Raw genomic sequence first — 21070 nt, 5'->3', positions numbered from 1 at the left:
GTTTGTGACTGACATCGCTAAAGATCAGAGGACATAACTAACCTAACCTAACACGTAATTTCAATTTTCGTGTTTCGCGGTACGCCCTCAGCAGCGACTTATTCTTCGGGTGAATGAATTGTCAGTCCTTTTTCGGCGTTAATTTATCGCACGTAAAGCAACAGATTGTTTTTGTTTATAATGTTTATAATTTCGCTTTGAAAATGAAGCCAAAAGGGCCTGTATGTATGTTATGCTATGCCCTAAGCGTTGAATAATGAATGAAACATAGTGGATCGGAGCGTATCCGAGGAATGGTATTAGAAAGGCGCCCGCACAAGGCTGCCGCCATGTTCGGACGCTCAGCGATATGGGATTAATTGCATTTGAGGACAGTTTTATAGTTAATGTTTACTTAAGTGATACATATGTATGTAGGCACTTCATGATTAACGATTACCTTCCTTGTAAAATGAACTACTCTAAATTTTATTGTTTTCATACATTAGAAGTTACTTACAGGTAACATTTTAACGGTAATTTATTTTATAAATATGTATAAATATCGTTGTCTGAGTACCCACATCACAAGCCTTCTTGAGCGTACCGTAGTAGGTAATTTATTTATTTATTTTATTTATAAATAAGTACCGTAAAATGGGGTGAGTAGGGGCAAAACTGACATTCAAATCTCGATAACATTTTATTTTTACATATGCAAACTGAATGGTGTACCTGTATAACAAGTGTTCCGGACGTTTGTATTTTAATTTGAATTTTATTTTGGGTAGTTCCATTTCATCCCACCTCACCCCGTAGTCCCTCGTAATTGGGGTGAGATGGGATTTCATACAAAGGTGATTTTGGAAGATTGTTGGATTGATTTTTTTTATTATGAGTATTACTATAGCTCCATTTTAAATTGAAATACATTATTTTTGTAGCAGTAGCCTTAAAATCCCATCTCACCACCCTTTCATCCCTTCTTTCCCCATTCATAACCCAACTCTCCTCGCGAACCCTACTCACCCCATTTTACGGTAGGTAACTAAATGAACAAATCAAAAACTTCTGCAAAGCGTAAAAATAACACTTCCAAGCTCCTAAAAAGGAAATTGCACACAAACATCGAAATAAAAGTCGTTAAACTTCGCACCGCACACCCCATTCCTCTTAGTACTCTTATACTATAATGCAACCCTTTAGAGTATAAATTCCGGGATAAAAACTATGTATCTTATGTATTATTCTAAGTTATAAATGATCTGTTTGCCAAATTTACAATTGCGCATAATTTATATAGGTATTTAATTCTATATGTACCTACCTATGTTAAAACTACTACATAGGTACATATATGAATATGTAGTTCGTTCATTGACCGCAAGTAGGAATATTACTGAAGCATCAGCAATACTATTTTTACTCCCAGACATGACCAACCTTTGGAACAGGTTTGGAAATATCACCGGAAAACGGCTAAAGGTCTCGCTGTGAACTTATGACTCATGCGCTCCAAGTTATGGCCCACCGTGTCCACACGCTTATATACTTCAGCGCGACTCGACTGCATAATGTTTGCCTATGGCATAATGGTTGTCACTATTTAATAATTTATCAACATTTAAGAGAAAAGTGCGCCTATAGTTTTGACTATATTAACGCCTATTTTTTTTTACTAATGATAATCTAAGATAAATTATAGCATATATTATATGGTCCATACGGGGCGTTTCATTATATTGTTTTACGTTATTCAAAGCTGATGGTTAAAAATAGGTATAATTATTGCATATGCTAAGGTAGTTGTTCATCTCATTCAACGTAATCTTTCCGCTTCCTTTATTCACAGCTTTAGTGATTTGCTTATTTTATCAAAGGTAGGTATGGTTTTTGTATGTTGAATAGGTATTGCTAAATTGTTTAATTGTTTCCGGCAGGTTTAATCGTTGATGTTTATCAATAATTAGCTAGATTTATCCTTTTAAGATCTTTTTTTGCATTTGAATGACCTTTGTCTAAATAGCTGTCTATATAATTATGGTTAGTTCAAAAAATCCAATACGGTAAGTCCAGAAAAGAAAACATATTGAATGTTTTATTATTATTATTAAAGCTTTATTTATTCCATATTTTTTAACAGTTTTATATATTATATTATTTGACATGAATGATAGTTTTATATGGACCCCGTTTGGGTAAAAGCCTCCTCCAACCCATGCCATTTTACTCGGTCTTTGGCTGACTCCATCCAGCTTGCACCTGCGACCTTATGAATGTCTTCTGCCCAACGCCTTCGTGACTTGCCTGGTTTTCTTTTTCCTTGTGCTATAGGCCCCGGCCATGTTGTTGTTTTAAGTGTCCATCTTTTATCATTAAATCTAGCAATGTGGCCTGCCCATTTCCATTTTAGTCTCAGTGCATGTTGAAGGGAATCTGTGAGTTTTGTTCTCTTTCTTATATCTTCGTTTCTTACTTTGTGTATTTTCCTTAAATGTAGTAGACTTCTTTCCATTGAGCGCTGACACACTGCAATTTTATGTTTTATTTTGTTGGTGAAAGTCCATGTTTGGCTTCCATAAGTTAGGCTAGGCAAAATGCATGTATCCATTATAGTTTTCTTTAGTTTTAGGTGGTAATCCCCTTTCAATATTTCTTTTTGTGCCAAGAACTTTTTCCAACTGCAGTTGACCCTTCTGTCTATTTCCTCCTCGTTACTGTCTGCGTTAAATATTGAATGTTAGGCCATAATTACGAATTCAGTAGCCGTATGAGAATACATCTGCAAGTCTTATAAAGTTTCAGAGCCCCTATTATCAAGAATACATTATGTTACCTGGGATATACTATAGATAAGGGGTTTATAAATTTGATGACCCGCGGACCGCAACTTGAAGACCGCTGTTATATAATGATTATTTGCTGATCAAATATTCACCCAACTTTTAGTACTTACCTGAAAAAGATAAAAAAAAACTTTAATAAATGTCACAAATTTACATAACATAGGAAAATAAAAATGTTTCAATCAATTTGATAATGTTATAACATAACGATGTCCTGCTATGTAGATGTAGAGTGTATTGTCCAAGTCTTGAAAACATTGAAGTTAACAGCTCATCATAAATAGATCATACATAAAATTGACGTCGGTAAGGAATGTTCAAACATACGGAAATATACATATTAATTTAAGTACATTTAGTTGCTTTATGAAGACGCGCATGCAAATGATTTTTTTACATCCTTAAAACATAAGTAGGTACAGGCAAACCGACATACTTAAACTTGAGTTTTTGAAACAATTGACAGTGATTATACTGATTGTTCTTTTGCTAGTCTTAACTCGATTAAAACCATTCAGCATGACCTCGAATTTTCCATAAAATGTCCATACATTTCCATAATATTCATACAAAGACCAGACAAAGCCTCATTCACATTGCTTCTACGAGGATAACAATGGAGCGTCCCAATGCGATGGTGCTCGGAATACCGAACGTTGCGCAACCGAGACCTTCCCAAAGCTCAATGGAAACGTTTTATTTGTTTATGAAAATAATTGTTTGAACCGTGCCTGAAAGAATATACATTACTTTTGTCTGCTAAGTAATAATAGAATACCTAACCTACATTTGCAATTTTAGCTCATTTCATAATCCTACTCGATCTGTAACTTTTAATTTCTGTATCTTGTGACTTGTTTTTCTACTGCGGTTCTTTATTTGATAGATTCTATGCAATGAGTAGAATGACGTATGTATTTTATATATTTTATGGGTGTTAGTGCAAGTTCTACTACAGCTCATATAGCCACTAGTTTTAAAAACAAATTCGGACTTGACTTTAATTTTAAATAGGTAATTTGTTTCTAGCAATTTCAAGATTAAATCGCAATGGCCCACACCTCGCTCAGATTGCTACTGAATTTTGCTCTGTCCCAAACCTTGCTGCTTTACTAATAAAGACTATTTTTAAAGTTTCATGCCGTTGCGTCATAATGTGCGAGCAGATTTGTTTGACCTTTGCTTTATTGTATTGGGAGAGTAGGTATATTATTTGCATTTATCGTTGTTTGTGTGGTGTGCAGCTTGGCTTCCTTCAATTTTCATAATTTTTTCTTCCATACATAACCTACCAACAGGTCGTACCTAATTGTTGCTGACGATTCTATAATAAGTGAATACCTAACCTAACGGGTTATGTATGTAACCTATATTAAGAGATTCTATGCGACTAATCTTGTAAAGGTAAGCGTAACATCACCATACTTTGTAACAAGAAACAAGTGGTACAAACATGTAGGAAATCTAAAATGCCTACACCGTCAATAAGTTATAATCACCTACGTTCGTCATTCAAGACCACACAATTATAGCCTACGGATCTTCTAGGTCTTCCAATATTTCAATCGAACAACGTCCGCTGAAAAGTCCCCACTTGCGCAAGCACTTTCGACACAAGCTGTTAGCACTCATTGTCCTATTAGTTGCCCAACAGCACCGTATAAAGACGTATATGTTAGCATGGTGGTAAAGCACTCAAAACATACATAACCTATGTCTCTCTATGATTCAGCTCCGGTCGGTAAACAACAAATAATTAAATAAACAATATACAAAAGATATACCTATACTTATGGAATAACATCTGAAATATAGTTTTACTGTTGTTTTACTCATGTTACTGTTGGCTTTTCTTCGAGGCAACTAAATTTAATATTGAGCCGTCATTTAATAGGTACTTTCTCAGAGAGTCACATATACAAGCGAATCGTTTTGGATTAACTCTATTATTAGACATTAGCGTGATATACAGTTTAATTAAAAATATAGGTCAATTTTTTTTTCTATATATGTATTATACATAAAGTTTGACCCAGGACTGTCTCATCTAAAACATAGAAAGAGAGAATCATACTGTCTTTCTCTTACGCTAGTGCATACTAGCACCAAAACGAAAGGGATGAGGTTAATTTTCCTGGTTTTTACTGACTGACAAGTTGTGTTTGCCAGACTATAGTATTTATAAGCATACAAGGATTTATTAAAAAATTGAGATATAAGTACATAGTATAAAATAAGTTTTAGAACCACTAAAAACATTAACTTAGAGCTTAATTATAATTTCCAGTATATCGACACAAAACTTCGTCCCACAGTATAAATTATGTTGTAGTAGGTAAAATGCAGCCATAACTAATGTGGTTATTTGGTACGACACAATCATTAGACTACTAATAAAGCCAGGCATTCTCATTCAATTTGATAATCAAGTATGCAAGGAATTACAACTCCGCAATGCAAACCGCAGGCATGTACCAGACGTACGTGCACCTTAAATACTGGCGATAGGAGACACTTTCCATTGACAACACGTATATTATATAACCAGGTTTATTGTGTGACGCAAGGACGGACCGGTTGAAGGGCGTTATGTGGAGCATGCTTTGTAACGCTGTTATGTGCGGACAGACCGGTCCCCTGTAACGATTAGGACAGACCTTTATTTGCTAACCCTAAACGAGGGCGGTGATTCAAACCAGTACGACACACATTAGTGGGTGTAATTTTACGTGATTGGCCTGGTCGGCAGTGACCCTGGGAATAGTTCCGGCCTCAATTCTGGGTAATGACAAAATTTGTAAGATCAGTTTGGGTTTAACTAGCTAAAACGCTGTTTTATACATTTTGAGCTAGTTAGATTTCGAACCTCCAAATATTCAATGAAACAGTATTTTTCTCGTAGTCGCCAGTCAAGTTTGATCTACATATTCAGCTCGCGTAGGATGATAAAACATACAGTATTATTACCGAGGGCCCGATTCCGATTTTGAACTGGATATCTATGATATATCTATTAGACATCACCAAGATATGTCAGTGTCAAACAAGTGTCAAAAGGACGTGTTTGTTTGAAGAAACGTGACTATTGACACTTGTTTGACACTAACATGTCCAATCCATATCGTTTCAATATCTAGTATTTGACGTATCTTAAAGTTCTAATATGGCTGTGGAGTCGAATAATAGCGACTCATATATTTAATCTTCGAAAACACAGTGCGACATATCGCCACTTTAATAACAAACTCCGCGCGGAACGTGATCCATTAAAAGACATCAACGCGCTCATCAAAGCCTGCGACTCGCTACGGTAGACATTTCTGCCACGGCACGTCGCATATGAATAACTTGGATATTTAATCACATGGTACAAAATATCTAGCTATATATCATAGGCATATTCTACTAAAACTGCTTGCTTGTATTTAAGAAAAATAATACCTATTGTGACAGCCAGTAAAATATTAGGTTGACCTAAACCAAACCTAGTTCTAAATAAATTATCGAAGAAGAAAATATTTGCACCCCATTTATCCAACAATCATTTTATCGTCTTTCACTATTATAGTTTGTAAGTACTTAAGACAATATTCTAATTGTAGTTTACAAAGAAAGTTTCCGTATTTTTGCTTTTAAATATTCGTTTACGATGTATCGAAATTGAAGTTAACATTCACAGAAAAGGTTTAGAATATCTGATTCTGTGATCTTTTCTAGAATTTCGAGTTTTTTAACTTACGTCATTACTGTCATTAGGCATTTAGCATAACAAACACTAACACATTAACCTTAATTGTATTTTGTAATCTTTAGATGTAATGTAGTGCTCCCTTTAATACTACAAAGGGTCTAGCCGCAATCCTATAGTGAAACTGCCCCTGGCTGAAGTGTATACCTTTCTTAGGTGCGTTTATTTGTCTTATTATAAGATATCGTTTTACCAAATTTCAAGGCTAGATTCCCCATGGTTTGGCTAAAAAATTTTTTTTTTAAATCGTTTTAATTTTTTTGTAGCTAAACTAGTAGTTCGATTATTTTGAAATTTGGATGTTAATTGCATCTAATATTAGTATATTTCCAAAAAAAAATCAAGGTTGTAACTTGTTTATAAAGGCTTAAAAAATATTTTTAATTTTTTTAACTTTTTTTTAATACTTGTGAGATAGCGACAACCTCAATTTTTTGTTATTTAATGCAGAATATACTATTGCATAGAATATCATCATCATCTTCCTCGCGTTGTCCCGGCATTTTGCCACGGCTTATGGGAGCCTGGGGTCCGCTTGGCAACTAATCCCAGTAATTGGCGTGGGCACTAGTTTTTACGAAAGCGACTGCCATCTGACCTTCCAACCCAGAGGGTAAACTAGGCCCGTATTGGGATTAGTCCGGTTTCCTCACGATGTTTTCCTTCACCGAAAACCGACTGGTAAATATCAAATGATATTTCGTACATAAGTTCCTAAAAACTCATTGGTACGAGCCGGGGTTTGAACCCGCGACCTCCGGATTGCAAGTCGCACGCTCTTACAGCTAGGCCACCAGCGCTTGCATAAAATATATTTTTTGTAAAAAAATCCATTTGGAGCAGCAAGGTAAACATGTCTTACTAATGCATACAGGCCGTCCCTCTTACGTACTTTAGGGTGGTTCACGTTTGTATGGGAAAAATTCAAACTCTAGCTAGAAGAAGCGGCACCCCCTTATTTGGTTACACTTATTATGCTGATAATGTACACCAAGTTTTGTAACTTTATCTCTCAACTACAAGGGGGTGCACCAAAAATAAATCAATTAATTTTTTTTTTAGATTTATACAGGGTGCCCAGTAATTAGTGGATAACCTTCTAACCACCGACAGAGCACCTTAGGCTGGTCCAGAAAATGCACTTATAGATCTAGTAAAAGTTTCGTGGTTTTCGAGATAGGAGATAATCGAACTTTTCTGTCTTTTTTAATGTTCCAGCTCCATACTTCACTTTAATCACAATCTAGGCCATATCATTGTCTGTAAAGATGTAATTAGCGTGTGTGATACTATTTTAGAATCAGTATTAGATAAACTATTTTTAAGAAAGTTGGCCATTCTGTTCACCATACTTTTTTTTTTTCACCACAAACGATCAAACTTATTGAAATTTTTTAAGAAAGGAATTTTTTGTGTGGCCACCATAAAGCGACAACCATAGGTGGGAACGAAAGCTCCGATCGCTGTGTCTCGCTCCAACCTATGGTTATCGCTGCCACCGTCGCAAGTCGCTCAATGTCGTGGCCAAGCCGGTATGCGGAGCTCGCGGCCTAGGGCCTCGTCCACATATCGCCATTGGTCAATTCCAAGCTCTGCTTTCTTGCAGCTCGACCTTTGGCCTCATTCGTCCGCGCCTTCAGCCTTATGAAAAGCTCAGCATTAGACATTGCCTTTAAAAACACTTTTGCCTTGCCTTTATAAGTAGTTGTTTTCACATTATTTGTAAATGTGATTTATAAGTTATTAAATAAAAAAAATATATTTCTTTTTTAAGAATTTTTCAGGTGAATTAAAAAAAACTTGAAATATTATGAAAAATATAAATAGATATATTTTTTTATTTAACTTATATATCACATTTACAAATAATGTGAAAACAACTACTTATATAAAAATCTAAAAATAATTAATTTATTTAGTTTTGGATTTCATACAACATTGAAAATTTTCAAAGTGGTTGAGCACCCACTTGTAGTTGAGATAAAGTTTGGAAATATACTAATATTAGATGCAATTAACATCCAAATTTCAAAACAATCGAACTACTAGTTTAGCTACAAAAAAACAAAAACAATTTAAAAAAAATCTTTTAGCCAAACCAAGGGGAATCTAGCCTTGAAATTTGGTAAAACGATATCTTATAATAAGACAAATAAACGCACCTAAAAAAGGTATACACTTCAGCCAGGGGCAGTTTCACTATAGGATTGCGGCTAGACCCTTTAAATTTCTTTTACGTTAGTTCACTTGTTAATTTTGCAAAAGTGCTTTGTTGTTTATACTTAAAACAAATATAGTTACTAGATAAACCTTGAATACATCATGACATGAATGTCCGAAAATAACTAGCATGTCACCGACGGAGCATGTTATAACAACGATTTATTATATACGATGGCAATGCTATGTGGGTGTAGCAAAGAAATAAAAGAAATTAGCATCGCATGTCTCTGAACAACCTCGACCTCTTTGTGATCTTTGTGACATTAGTTAAGCTAATTTAAACGACGTCTGTCTCAGTATGAATTGCTAATTCCTTTCAACTACATTCACACTTCAACATGACCTACTACCGCGAATATTTAAACCAGTTTGTAAAGAAAATAATAAATCAAAAAAAAAACATTTTATTGAATTTTCATGTAAATTTTGATTGTATAACTTGCTTAGCATTGCGTGTTTAAAGGATTACGATTATTACAAAATAACAACATTATGATAATAATTCATAACATTCTATAAAAAGTAAAAGAAACCGCAGGCAAAAGTTAACGAACAATACTTTCTAATATGATTGATTTATCGGACCACCAACCGATTTCCGATTAATTCCGATAGCGGACAATCGAATATGTAACGATTGTAAAGCGTTGCGATTTAATGCCATCACGAGTCCGAACTCGTGACAGAGTTGGCTTTAATTGCGTATATCATACTGTTTTACAACTTCCGATTCAGTCACGGTTCTGTATCTAAAATAACTTTTTGCATATCTGTAACATTCATGCATAAAAAGGAAACCAAAAGGTGCAATCGCAAAAAGTGCAAAAATTATTTAGGTACTAATATTTGAACTTTGAAACAATTTTTGTTTAGGACTCCTCAGAACTCTTTCATTACTCATTAACAGATTAGAAAACTTATTTTTCAGTTTGAAAATGTATAAGTCAAGTTGGTTCTATTTTTGACAAAACTCAGTTCTTATGATGGGATCCATGAGGAATTAAAGGAACTCGTCAAATCTTATAGGCATACCTACATTACATATAGGGATTCTTGTATTTTTATCAACAAACCAAGCATTCAAGAAAAGTGTTATACAAAGTAAACGACGTTTTAAGGGTTGTTGGCGCTCCAAGAGTTTATTATTTTAACTTCCTTTGTATAGACACTATAGTACTGTCTCACAACAAGCATTACAGCGGTACCTATCTATGATTTCATAGAAGCAATAAGCATGTATAAAAACACATTAAAATTTATTGCCCAAATGACCCCGGAACCTTGCAAAACAATAAATTATTACACGAAGCAGGCTTCACTTATAACCTTGAAAAGATTACTTATTATAACACAAAACGCAACTGCACTGTAACATGTTCTTTTAGCAGTTAGGTATTTTTTATATGCATATATATGCATTAAGCAACAATGATCTCTCAGCCAATGTCGTAGATACTTATACAATAAATGTACGACAAGACGCAACTATGATAATGTCATGTTGCATAAAATTTGCAAGGAGTATAATCTGTGTTCCCGCGCCTGGGAGATGGAGGCAGATATGATTCTGCGATTTAAATTTAATGTTACCTTATTTAATGTATCATTTAGCTGGCTACTTCATATATAAATTACATAATTGTTAGTTTGGGAATTTTGTTTGAAAGAACGTTTAATTATTTGTCTCTTGATATTTTTAGCAAAAGGTCAAAAAATATTAATTATTTAGAAAGTAAATACTGGGACCACTAAAAAGGAAACTGATTGTAAGCGGCATGGTATGTGTCGCTCAACGCAACCACCGATGCACAAATTATTTTCTCTTTTATTACTTATATCAATTGAGTACCTATAGCATATTTCACATAATAATGTGTGAACGTGAAAGAAAGAGAAACTGATTTGGTCTCACGGTACTTAGAAAGTGACAGACAGTGATAGGTATCTAGACGTTAGGACTTTGCATCGAATGTGTATGAAGATGACTATTATAATAAAACGGATTATGCGAATTGATGTGATAAGTTTTTATAGATTGAATTAATTTTAATGATTAATTAGACTTGATAAAATCGTTAATGGAAAGTGTCAAGTACAATGGCATGAGATAGATTAATTAGTGTAATTAGTGGTTAGATATGAGAAGTTTTATTATTTAAATACTACTGATAGTGTAACTGTAAAGGAATATTTGAACCCTTCTCGCAATGTAACATAGACATATGTATAATTGTCCTTGTACAGAATAACCTTTAGTACCGTTAAGCGAACGATTACGTTAAGGAAGGCTGCAAGTATCCGAAACGAAGGAAGTTTCAACAATAGGCGTAATGTGTTTATCGTGTAACTAATTTGCACACCGGTGTACGCATGCTTCCTGGATCTCTCCAAGGCCTTTGATCTGGTGTCATATGGTATCCTGTGGGATAAGCTAGCTAGCACGAGTGTACCTCGTGAGCTCATAGGTGTTCTTAAGTATTGGTACAATAATCAGTTTAACTATGTTAAATGGAATGACTCACTGTCGGGAGCATACAGGTTGGAGTGCGGGGTGAGGCAGGGGGGTTGACCTCCCCTAAGCTCTTCAACTTGTATGTTAACGGTCTGATCGAGGAGCTCAGCAACATGCATGTAGGTTGTCATGTAGATGGAGTTAGCGTCAATAATATTAGCTACGCGGACGACATGGTGTTGCTGAGCCCCTCGGTGCTCTCAGGCAAATGCTGAAAACGTGTGAGTCATATGCGAAAAAACATGGACTTATTTACAATGCCGGTAAAAGTGAATATATGGTTTTCAGGTCACACAGGATGAATCCCAGTGTGTACCATAAAATACAACTGAATGGTAAATCACTGGAAAGAGTTACACAATTGAAATACTTGGGACACATCCTGTGTGAAAATTTTAAAGATGACCTCGACATTGAAAGGGAAAGGAGGGCGTTGGCGGTGCGGAGTAACATGTTGGCCCGTAGATTTGCTCGCTGTTCGAAACAAGTCAAAATTACCCTTTTCAAGACGTACTGTCAAGTGTTTTACACGAGCAGTCTATGGGTCAACTATACTCAAAAGGCATACAACGCCCTCCGAATCCAATATAACGACGCCTTGAGGATGCTGTTGGGACTGCCCCGTTATTGCAGCGCTTCAGGGATGTTCGCCGCGGATCGAACTGATAACTTCTATGCCATCCGGCGTAAACGAATAGAGTCTCTGTTGTATCGGGTGCGGGGCAGTCACAATAGTATACTTAAGGTCATAGCAGAGAGGGTGGATTGCACCTTCTTGAAATTTTGGGTCAATATTATAATAATTAAATAGTTATTTAATGTAGTAGTAGTTAAGTAATTAACGTAGTCATAAGCCAAACTAACAATTCTATGGATAAATTATTATCTGAAATAAAGAATTAATAATAATAATAATTTCAGTCTTGACTAAATACTATTTCCGTGAGTTATAGAACTTACAGCATTCACGCTTAATTTTAACGAAGATTCTACTGCCCTTCTATTTACCATTTAGAAAGATGTCTTTTTTTCACTAAACTGCTTAATTTAAAGGACGAAAAATTATTATGATTTATTATTTTTCCCAGACCACTTTCCAATTAACATATTAAACTTAAGTTTTAACCGCAAAATATTAAATAAATTATCCATTGGTTAGCTAACCTTACATATAAAATACGATAAAGTTCATGAAAATGGTGCATGTCGCTTGCAATTAAGTATGTATGTTAAATTTATATATAAAAATCAGCCATCCTAAAAGGCGTACCTATCTACGGTGCTACACCATAAATCGTCTGCAAAAGACGATAAGATAAGGCCAATGATGATAATATAAAAATGTATTTCACGTTAGATTTATAATATTCTTAATAATTAAACATAAGTATAAGACACTATACAACGACGACAGACGACGCGCATAAACCTCAAGCATGGGGTGACCCCTCCCTTCTCGGTCGCCGCAGCGAGGTCGCCACGAAAAGATCCTTCCTGGTATGATGACCCCAGGAGCCAGGTGCATTACTCTCAAAACTTCTCAGTATAAACATAATAAGACGTACAAGTGCTAAAAATCTTGACACGACATTCATCCACCTCATACGTGTGTCCCGTCCTGTAGTGTTAGGTTTGTTTCTCATAAATAGTTGGCAAAACGTAAACGCATCAAGCTTAATAAATGTGACGAACTGTGGGAACGACTTATCCTTGGCTTTAGAAACCTTATTTGGGTTAATTTTGCACATTTCCTGTCAATAAATTGATTTTCCAAGGTTGCAACGATACGTTCCTACTAGCTGAGATTATTAATGAGTATAATAAAATATATAAGTAGAGCGTTTACTTGATTGAGGAAACATTATTTACTAACACCTGTCTATCATAATTTATGAATAAGTACCATAAGTCGGTAAAATATAATTAAATTGATGATGATGTTGTTAGATGTTAAATACATACATTTTGAATAAATATGTCGTAAAGTACCTACTTAAAATCAGAAAACAAAGTAAAGTTTTAGAAACCGTATATTATTTCAATACATGAATATTGGTTTAATTTTGTGCCAATCATATTTGATAGCAAAGGTAATGTGTCATTTGTTTAACTGTTCTCTTACTGAGTTCACAGAGATCACTTACAAACACTTAAGTAATCAGTAGGTAATTTATAATAGATATCGTTAAGGATTTTTTTTATTATTGTTGCCAATTATGTTAATTAATGCTAGATTTTATATTGTGAGTAATAGCTATTAGGTTCAGGTTACATACAAAACATTAATGTATTTTTAGATTTTATATTTGTATTTATTAAAAGACATTATTATTGAATGTATTATGGAATTGCTATTGAATTAAGTTGGTGTGGTTATAATGTGTATTAAATGTTATTTTAAGTTAATTGATATTGTGTCTAGTATGTAAGCGCTTTGGTATGACACTGTAATGCTTATACATATATGCTGAAATAAATGAAATGAAATGAAAATGAAATTTCTACTATTTCTAGCATCACGTCAGGAATCAGTACGTTGCAAGAAACTGTCTGACCGAAAACTAGCTAGCGAGCAAGTGCTGTTAGTAGGTATGCACCGACAGCATATTTCGCCTTTAACAAAATTTATCTTTGCGCAAATGGTGTCTCAATTTACATAATAAGCAGGTACTTAATACTTTCATGTACCGGACATTTCGAAAACTGTAACAATTCTCATTTTAAAACCGTACCTACTTGCCCAATCGATGAACCGATTAATATTATACAACTCGATAATAATTGCGCTTGCATTACTTCACAATCGATAGTATAAGTGGTTATTAAATTATTTTTTTACATATTTTTGTTGTTACCAAGTGATATTAAATAATTACAAGTATTACCATTAGTACGTATAATAGTATTTTATATCCTGCTTACGGTTATATGATATTTTATATCATATTTACCTTATATCTATAGCGTCTAGATATTAACCCTTAATTAATTTAAGGTTCGTTGTGCCTAATATGGAACATTATATGGATCTCCTGATTCGAAATAAATAAATAATTTATCTGAATTGGTTTAATACCTTAAACATATATGCGTCAGTCAGAAGTCTTGTCGTTGAGATTTTAGATATTAAATAAATAATGATAATAACTCCACGTCTGACTTCGGCCACGGCGACTGCTGTCAACTCCGTTGCTGTCGCTGGTGTCACTGGTGTGATCGCAAGTGGCTGATGTAGCCGATCTTATTAATAAAAGTTCGCGAACATTGCGGACATGTGAGCACACCGTTAACATAATTATAGGGTATTGCCGCAGGTGATCTGGCTTTTATTTTATCACGCTTGGCATCAAATAAATAATTAATAATAATAGTAATAAATAAATAATATAGGTAATAAGTAGGTATGCTTTTTTTAAGACATGATATTCACGTAGATACATAAAACATGAAGACCAATGTGTCCAATTTTGTAGAAATGCATTTTTGTTAAGTAACACTTGAGATCTAAGTAAACTGGTCCAACACAAAGCTGTGCTCACGTCTTTCCTGTAGACATACCCAAAAAGACTATAATGTAGTTAAATTTCTTATTTAACCCTTATCCACATGAAAAGGTACTTTTATATGGAAAAGTATGATAAACTCGTTACCTACATGGGCCCCACAAGCTGTTAACTATTGTCCACAGGAGAGAAAACTTGTACCGTACATATAACATTTAGATCGGTAAACATAAACATCGTGTTCGTTTTAATGTCGTTAAGTTAGCAATGTTACCATACAAGCCCTGATACTGAAAGGAAACACAAGTAATGAATAATGAACATAATGGGTATAATTGAACATTTTTGCGCGCGCGTGGGAAGAGCGAAACCGCACATTGTCTCATTAACGTGTGCTCGACACTTTTACAAAACACTGTTTACATGTTCTGTACGGAATTTACTTTATTTGATAATTTCTAATACATACGTTGTAAATAATATTTTTTTACATACATTGTAAATACATTTGAAAGTTTATTAATGGAATGGAAGCAAAGCAGATTTTAATGGAATTGTTTCTACAGTGCATGTGCCGCTTATTTAAAATACGAACATGTATCGAGATAAATTTTATTTTATGAGCATATTCCATCCGCTATGAGTTGTCATTTTATACGTATCTATAGTTATTACAAGATTTTAAATGATTGTATCTTCATGTTATCACACTACAGGAATAAGGAGTTACCTTACTATGGTACCTTCCTGAAAACGAAACGCTTGTGTTGATTAATGATTTTGTTCTAGGCGATTTATGTCCATTATACACTCAATATACTTTTATCCTTTTTTATTATTTAGGTACATATATTCGGATTTCGATTTACATACGCGAACTGTACTTAAACAGACTATTTTAAATGTAAAATAAATTACTCTATTTATATTATCGAAAGCGAATCTTTTTCTTGTAAGCACGTAACATGCAGCGTACCAGAGTGCGGTATATTTTTCCCTGCTATTGAGCGCACGAGCAGAGGTCGTGTCCCAGCGCTGGGTGTCGCAAGCGGCCCGATTCCCACGCGGGATGCGGAAGGCGCATGCGTTGATCTTCGCTGCGCAGGAGCACTGGCTAATGCGCGAGCGCTGCACCGACCGACACAATATTATATGTATGTATGTACTTAATAATTTTACAAAAATAGTACAGTCGCCATCACATATATCGGGGCCGCCAAGGTGCTCACAAATAGGGATTGCAATCCGGTCTGGTTTTGAATTCGGCCGGATCCGGCCGGTGAATTTTGCCGGATCCGGTAGCTTGAAAAATGTGCCGGATCCGGCCGGATTACCGGATCCGCCGGACCGGATTGCAATCCCTACTCACAAATATCTCTATACGCCTCCATTGTCAAGGTGCGCTTTGATATTTTTCATCACACTTACTCGAAAAAGATCTTATTTCATGCAGGTGTACTAAAGGACAAAGGCCTAAGATGGGCCCGGCGCCCGATTCGGATTTTGAAATAGACATCTATTAGATGTCTTTTAGATATCACCAAGTTACGATAACGATATGTTTAAGATCTAACCTGTCAAATTTGACTTTTGCGCGAACTCTTGAACGATTTCCACAGGATATGACTTAGAGATCCAATTCACATCTAATATATATCTATCTAACGTAAAAGTGACATTGGTTGCCCGAATTGCGCTGCAAATTGTTCCCGTGGGCGTTATGGATTCTGAAAAAAGCTACAATTATCTCACTAGCTTTTTTTTTCAGACTCATTAATCTGAATAATATAATTTAGAAAAGGTTGGGGTTGTCAGGTTTTCAAGATCATAGGGCTAAACAGAGAGACCAGCGTCAGTAGTCAAGGTATGTGTTTCAAAACTGATTATATTCTTAAAAAAGTAACTCGCTATTGGAGAGTAACTACATTTATTTAGGTTGCTAACCCAAGTTATGACTCACAGTTTTAATGCGTAGGTAGGAGAATTGTTGGTCCTACCCGAGTTTACAGACATTATGAACCATTATCGAGTGTAATTCAATAAATTATCCAGATTGAAGACAGTGGGTGAAAAAGGGCTTAAGCTCGAGTTCGTTAATTTGTGTACATAAACCCGAATAGTTTTAGAGCAAATTCCGAATCGGCTGTAAAGTGATATTCTTCCTCTATATAATAATGCACGAGTGCGTGAAGTCATGCTTGCCCGCTGATTGAGGCCAGTGGTTCCATTATTACACACTAATCAGCTGTTATTGTTAATTTCACTTAGTACGTTAAACAATATAAGTAACACACGGAGTAACATAACGTGCGGTAACGTAATTAACTAAATTAATTAATGCACTACTACGCGAATAACGCGTGAGATCGTGGCCGTCTAGACAATGTCCGCTTCATATCCAGAGTTTAGTTACTTAAATGTTAAGTTTATTTTATGATAAAACTATTTTAATATTAAAAGGATTTAAAGCATTAGTTGGTGAAGGTTGACGAAACAGACCCCAAGACGATCAGTTAAAGACGTGTGCATAGTTTAAAATGTATAGGCACTATTGATGCGTTTTTGACCTTATTTTGTCTCTCGTATGGAGTCCTTTATTACGATATAAAATAGTCATTTGGGACTATATAAGTATTTTTACAGAATAAATCATCTATTTGTTACCACCAAACATTACGATACCGACTTTAGCCATAGAAAATCATCGACTTAAACTCGATCGCAAGTACTGCTAACTCTCGATTTCAAGCGCTTTACTGGAACAGGGTGACTGGCCGGTTATACATAATTATTTCTCGACTTCCTCGCATTCGCGTTTCACTTGTGTTTTCACTTTCAATGCGGTGAACTCATCTCGTTAGCGCAGCTCGGACAATTATTTGTTTGAAATTAAAGTACTTACCTATTTTTTTTTCGTTATAACTGAAAAGTGTGCAATAATCCTATCCAAATTGCGCATTCTTTTCAAGCTAATTTTCTTTGTACCCATATTGAACATCTTCAACGTTATACAATTATAATAATTAATATTCCAAACTGCCTCTTAGTTCCCAAATACCTTAACGTAACCGTACTTTTACAATTACATTTTAGTCTGTTTTAATTATTATTTTTTGGTGGACGTTATTCATAGTTTATTTCCACCCTCTCAATATTGGTACATATGTTCATTAACTTTGCAATATTGAACAATAGATTTTCCCTAAATACCGATTGTATTACAGAGTTTCCAAAAATACCTACACTCCCGACCTACATCGGTGTGCATATTTTACCCCTGCATGTGAATCGATATGTACATTTCTAAAGGGCTGCGGGTGAATGACCCGGAGTGACTATTGTCCTTTCTAAGCCAACCTAGACAACCTAGGCATAATTCGTGTTGCTTAACACTTGCAGCCTCGATGTGTGCCAATTTAACTACAGACCCTTTTAATTTATACATATTACTGGCAATGTATATTTCTCCATTGAAATAATAAAAGTAATGATATTTTTAAAACTTTATGATAGGTACATAATGGGTACATACATATACTAATCCATTATAGGTAAATTGAAGTTTGTACAGATAGGTTTAATCCTGAAGCAGTCTCTTGTTCAACATACTTATTATTTATCAATTGAAATAACTAAGGAACTTTAGGCGGGAGAAATAATTTAACTAAACCAAATACAGTCTAACTGTACACATTTTTTACAACAAGACGTCAGATCTTAAATCGTACATTTAAATTTTAACTGTCACATTCTTCATATGCCATGCAACGATACAACTATTGAGAATTGCATTAAAATAGCTCGCAAATATATTTTTCCTGTTCCACACTACATTACAATTTACAATACGCACAAGAACCAAATACACAATCTTAATCACACGCAAGAATGACCATAGAAATGTGGCTTCGAACCACCTCGGTACTCGGAACCACAACGAAAATCACAAAAAAACACTGAAAAAACACTTCTCAAATATCCGGGGTGTGTTCCAAACCACAATTCTGAAAATTTTAATACACTTTTATTTTTATTTGACACTTACGTAAAATTTGGCCGCCATGATAGTTTAACTGTCAATTATTGGTTCACTCGCGAGGCGGGCACATGCGCGTAGGGTTCGCGCGGCGAATGGCGGCCGCGGGCCAGCGCTATCTTTATAAACTCCCCCCCAATGTATTATTATATTAATTACGTTTTCACTAGTCGATAGATCTGGATCAAGCGCTTTCTTATCCAAAAAGGGATTAAAGGATTTTGGATCCATGATTTTTGCGAAAACTTTCATAAGGCCTGAATAGGTACAATTATTGGAAGAAGCTGCGGTGAGCTGCGGTCATTGCTTCTTTAAAATTAAAGGCAGGTAGATACTATACGGCACCCTTCTTTCGTTTAATTTTTTTATATTCTTCCAGGATGGTTATTAGATCGTCCAGTCCAGGAGCGTCGGGATGTGGGTGAGTTGGGTCCCGAAAATAAACCAGTGCGCGTGGGATGAACGCTCTAAGTCGGATATAATCCGCTATTCGCTCATTATTACCAGTAGTATAACCATGATCATACTCGTATTACACAAAGATACGAATTGCGTGCTCGCATTTATTAAATCACATGTGTTTAACTTAATTAACGCTGTGATATGCTACTGTTGCTGATTAAGTTAGATTACGTAATTCATAGTTGCGGTAAATTTTTATGCAGTTTCCGAATTCTGTAATGAAAATGCGGAAGTGGACATGTCTTGATGTCTTGAACCGCTGATATAATTAAGGATATGGTAAAAAAGGTATTTGTGTTTTGTATAACATTATCTACATTAAGTATTCATATCATAATAAAGTTGTTTATTTTTTATTTTACATTACCACAATATTCTTATTAACCGAAGCGTTAGCGATGGTCTCCGTTTTGACTCGGGCACTGGGCAAACTGCTTTCGAATGTCCAGATGTCTCCTCTACAGGTCGCAATTCTAAACTCAACCGATTCTCGAGAAATTTCAGTGTGAGCAGGTTCAGTAGGTAAGGTACCTACTGTCGTTTCGGAAAATGTTCAAAATGGTGGAAATTGACATCGCGAGGTCTACAGCTCACAGACAACCAACATCATCCCAACATCTGCCGGGTCTAGATATTTATGCGGGTACCTGCATAAATATCTAGTATGTACCTATCCTGAAGGTGCTACGGCACGGCGTAGCATTTAAAGTAAAGCTCGTAGCGCATTCATGCGAAATAAGACATTAAGCGGCATTCGAATTAAAATAGTACCCATATGTATGTATGTGTGCATGTGTGTGTGTATGTTTGTAGTTACATGGTATATGTATTAATTATACTATCGTGACACGCCGCATAGTAATAATTATTTTTGATTTATGTAGTATCCACCAAAGGCTCTTTGCGAAAAGTAACTTAACGAGTTTTCCCATAAACGAGTTTTTACTGTACCTAGTATATAAATGATATTATATAAACCTAATTTACACGCACGCGCGGGTTTTACCTTCAGCCTGAAATACTTCAATCGTGTCTAAGCTTATTTACAGTTAAACAACTATAATTAATTAGTCATTAGTCTTTCGCTTACAACACACTCGTAACTTAGTGCATGCTAATAGCTTATAAATAATGTATCGGGTAGCTGCCTAGTGGGTCCAATTTGTTGCATCGTATTGTATGTAGGTCGTATACGACCTGATTCGTCTTGGTCCTTTTATGGGCGGTTGTCGCTTAGACTGTGGTAAGGAATATTAACCCGATGAGCGCCATTTATCATAAATATACATTAACGCCATTCATACGTATTAAAGGTACTTATAAGCAAGAGTGAGCCAACAATAGCCTACTGCTGCCGCTCGATCATACATGTAGGTACTAGATATAGCTTGTCAACCAAATCTTGTCAGTAAAAAAAGGCGCGGAATTCAAATTTTCTATGGGATTCTATGGGACGATATCCCTTCGCGCCTACATTTTTAAATTTGCCGCCTTTTTCTACTGTCAAGATCTGGTTGACCAGGTATACCTACTCTATGTCGAAACCAGGGTTTTTGGAACGCAACGCAACACAAGTTTTTTTCCCCAGATTAATACAGTACATTTTTACATTTAGCGTTTGCGTCAAATCCGGTAGTTCTGTTTTTTTGCAGAATTATTTATGATGTTGGCCCAATTAATAATCCAAGTTTGTGACCTCGAGCGCCGAACGCAACTTTGTCAAAAACCGAAAAAACCGCGAAAATTTCGGTTTTATTTTAG

The 21070-nt window shown here is 35.3% G+C and overlaps 1 protein-coding gene across 1 annotated transcript in view; it reads right to left on the bottom strand.

The window, feature by feature from the left end:
• The window catches only part of LOC134648338 (LIM domain-binding protein 3-like), a 52690-nt gene extending 33714 nt beyond the window's left edge, over positions 1-18976 (bottom strand). Inside the window, exon 1 of the mRNA XM_063502852.1 lies at positions 18857-18976. Coding sequence (XP_063358922.1) covers positions 18857-18874 — 18 coding nt within the window. The 5' untranslated portion in view covers positions 18875-18976. The remainder of the gene's footprint in view (positions 1-18856) is intronic.
• Between the last annotated feature and the right edge of the window lie 2094 nt (positions 18977-21070).

The sequence above is a fragment of the Cydia amplana genome, chromosome 1 (genome assembly GCF_948474715.1).
Source record: "Cydia amplana chromosome 1, ilCydAmpl1.1, whole genome shotgun sequence".
Classification (NCBI taxonomy): Eukaryota; Metazoa; Arthropoda; class Insecta; order Lepidoptera; family Tortricidae; genus Cydia; species Cydia amplana.
The sequence above is the reverse complement of the archived record's forward strand: the minus strand, read 5'-3'. Positions and strand labels throughout refer to the sequence as shown.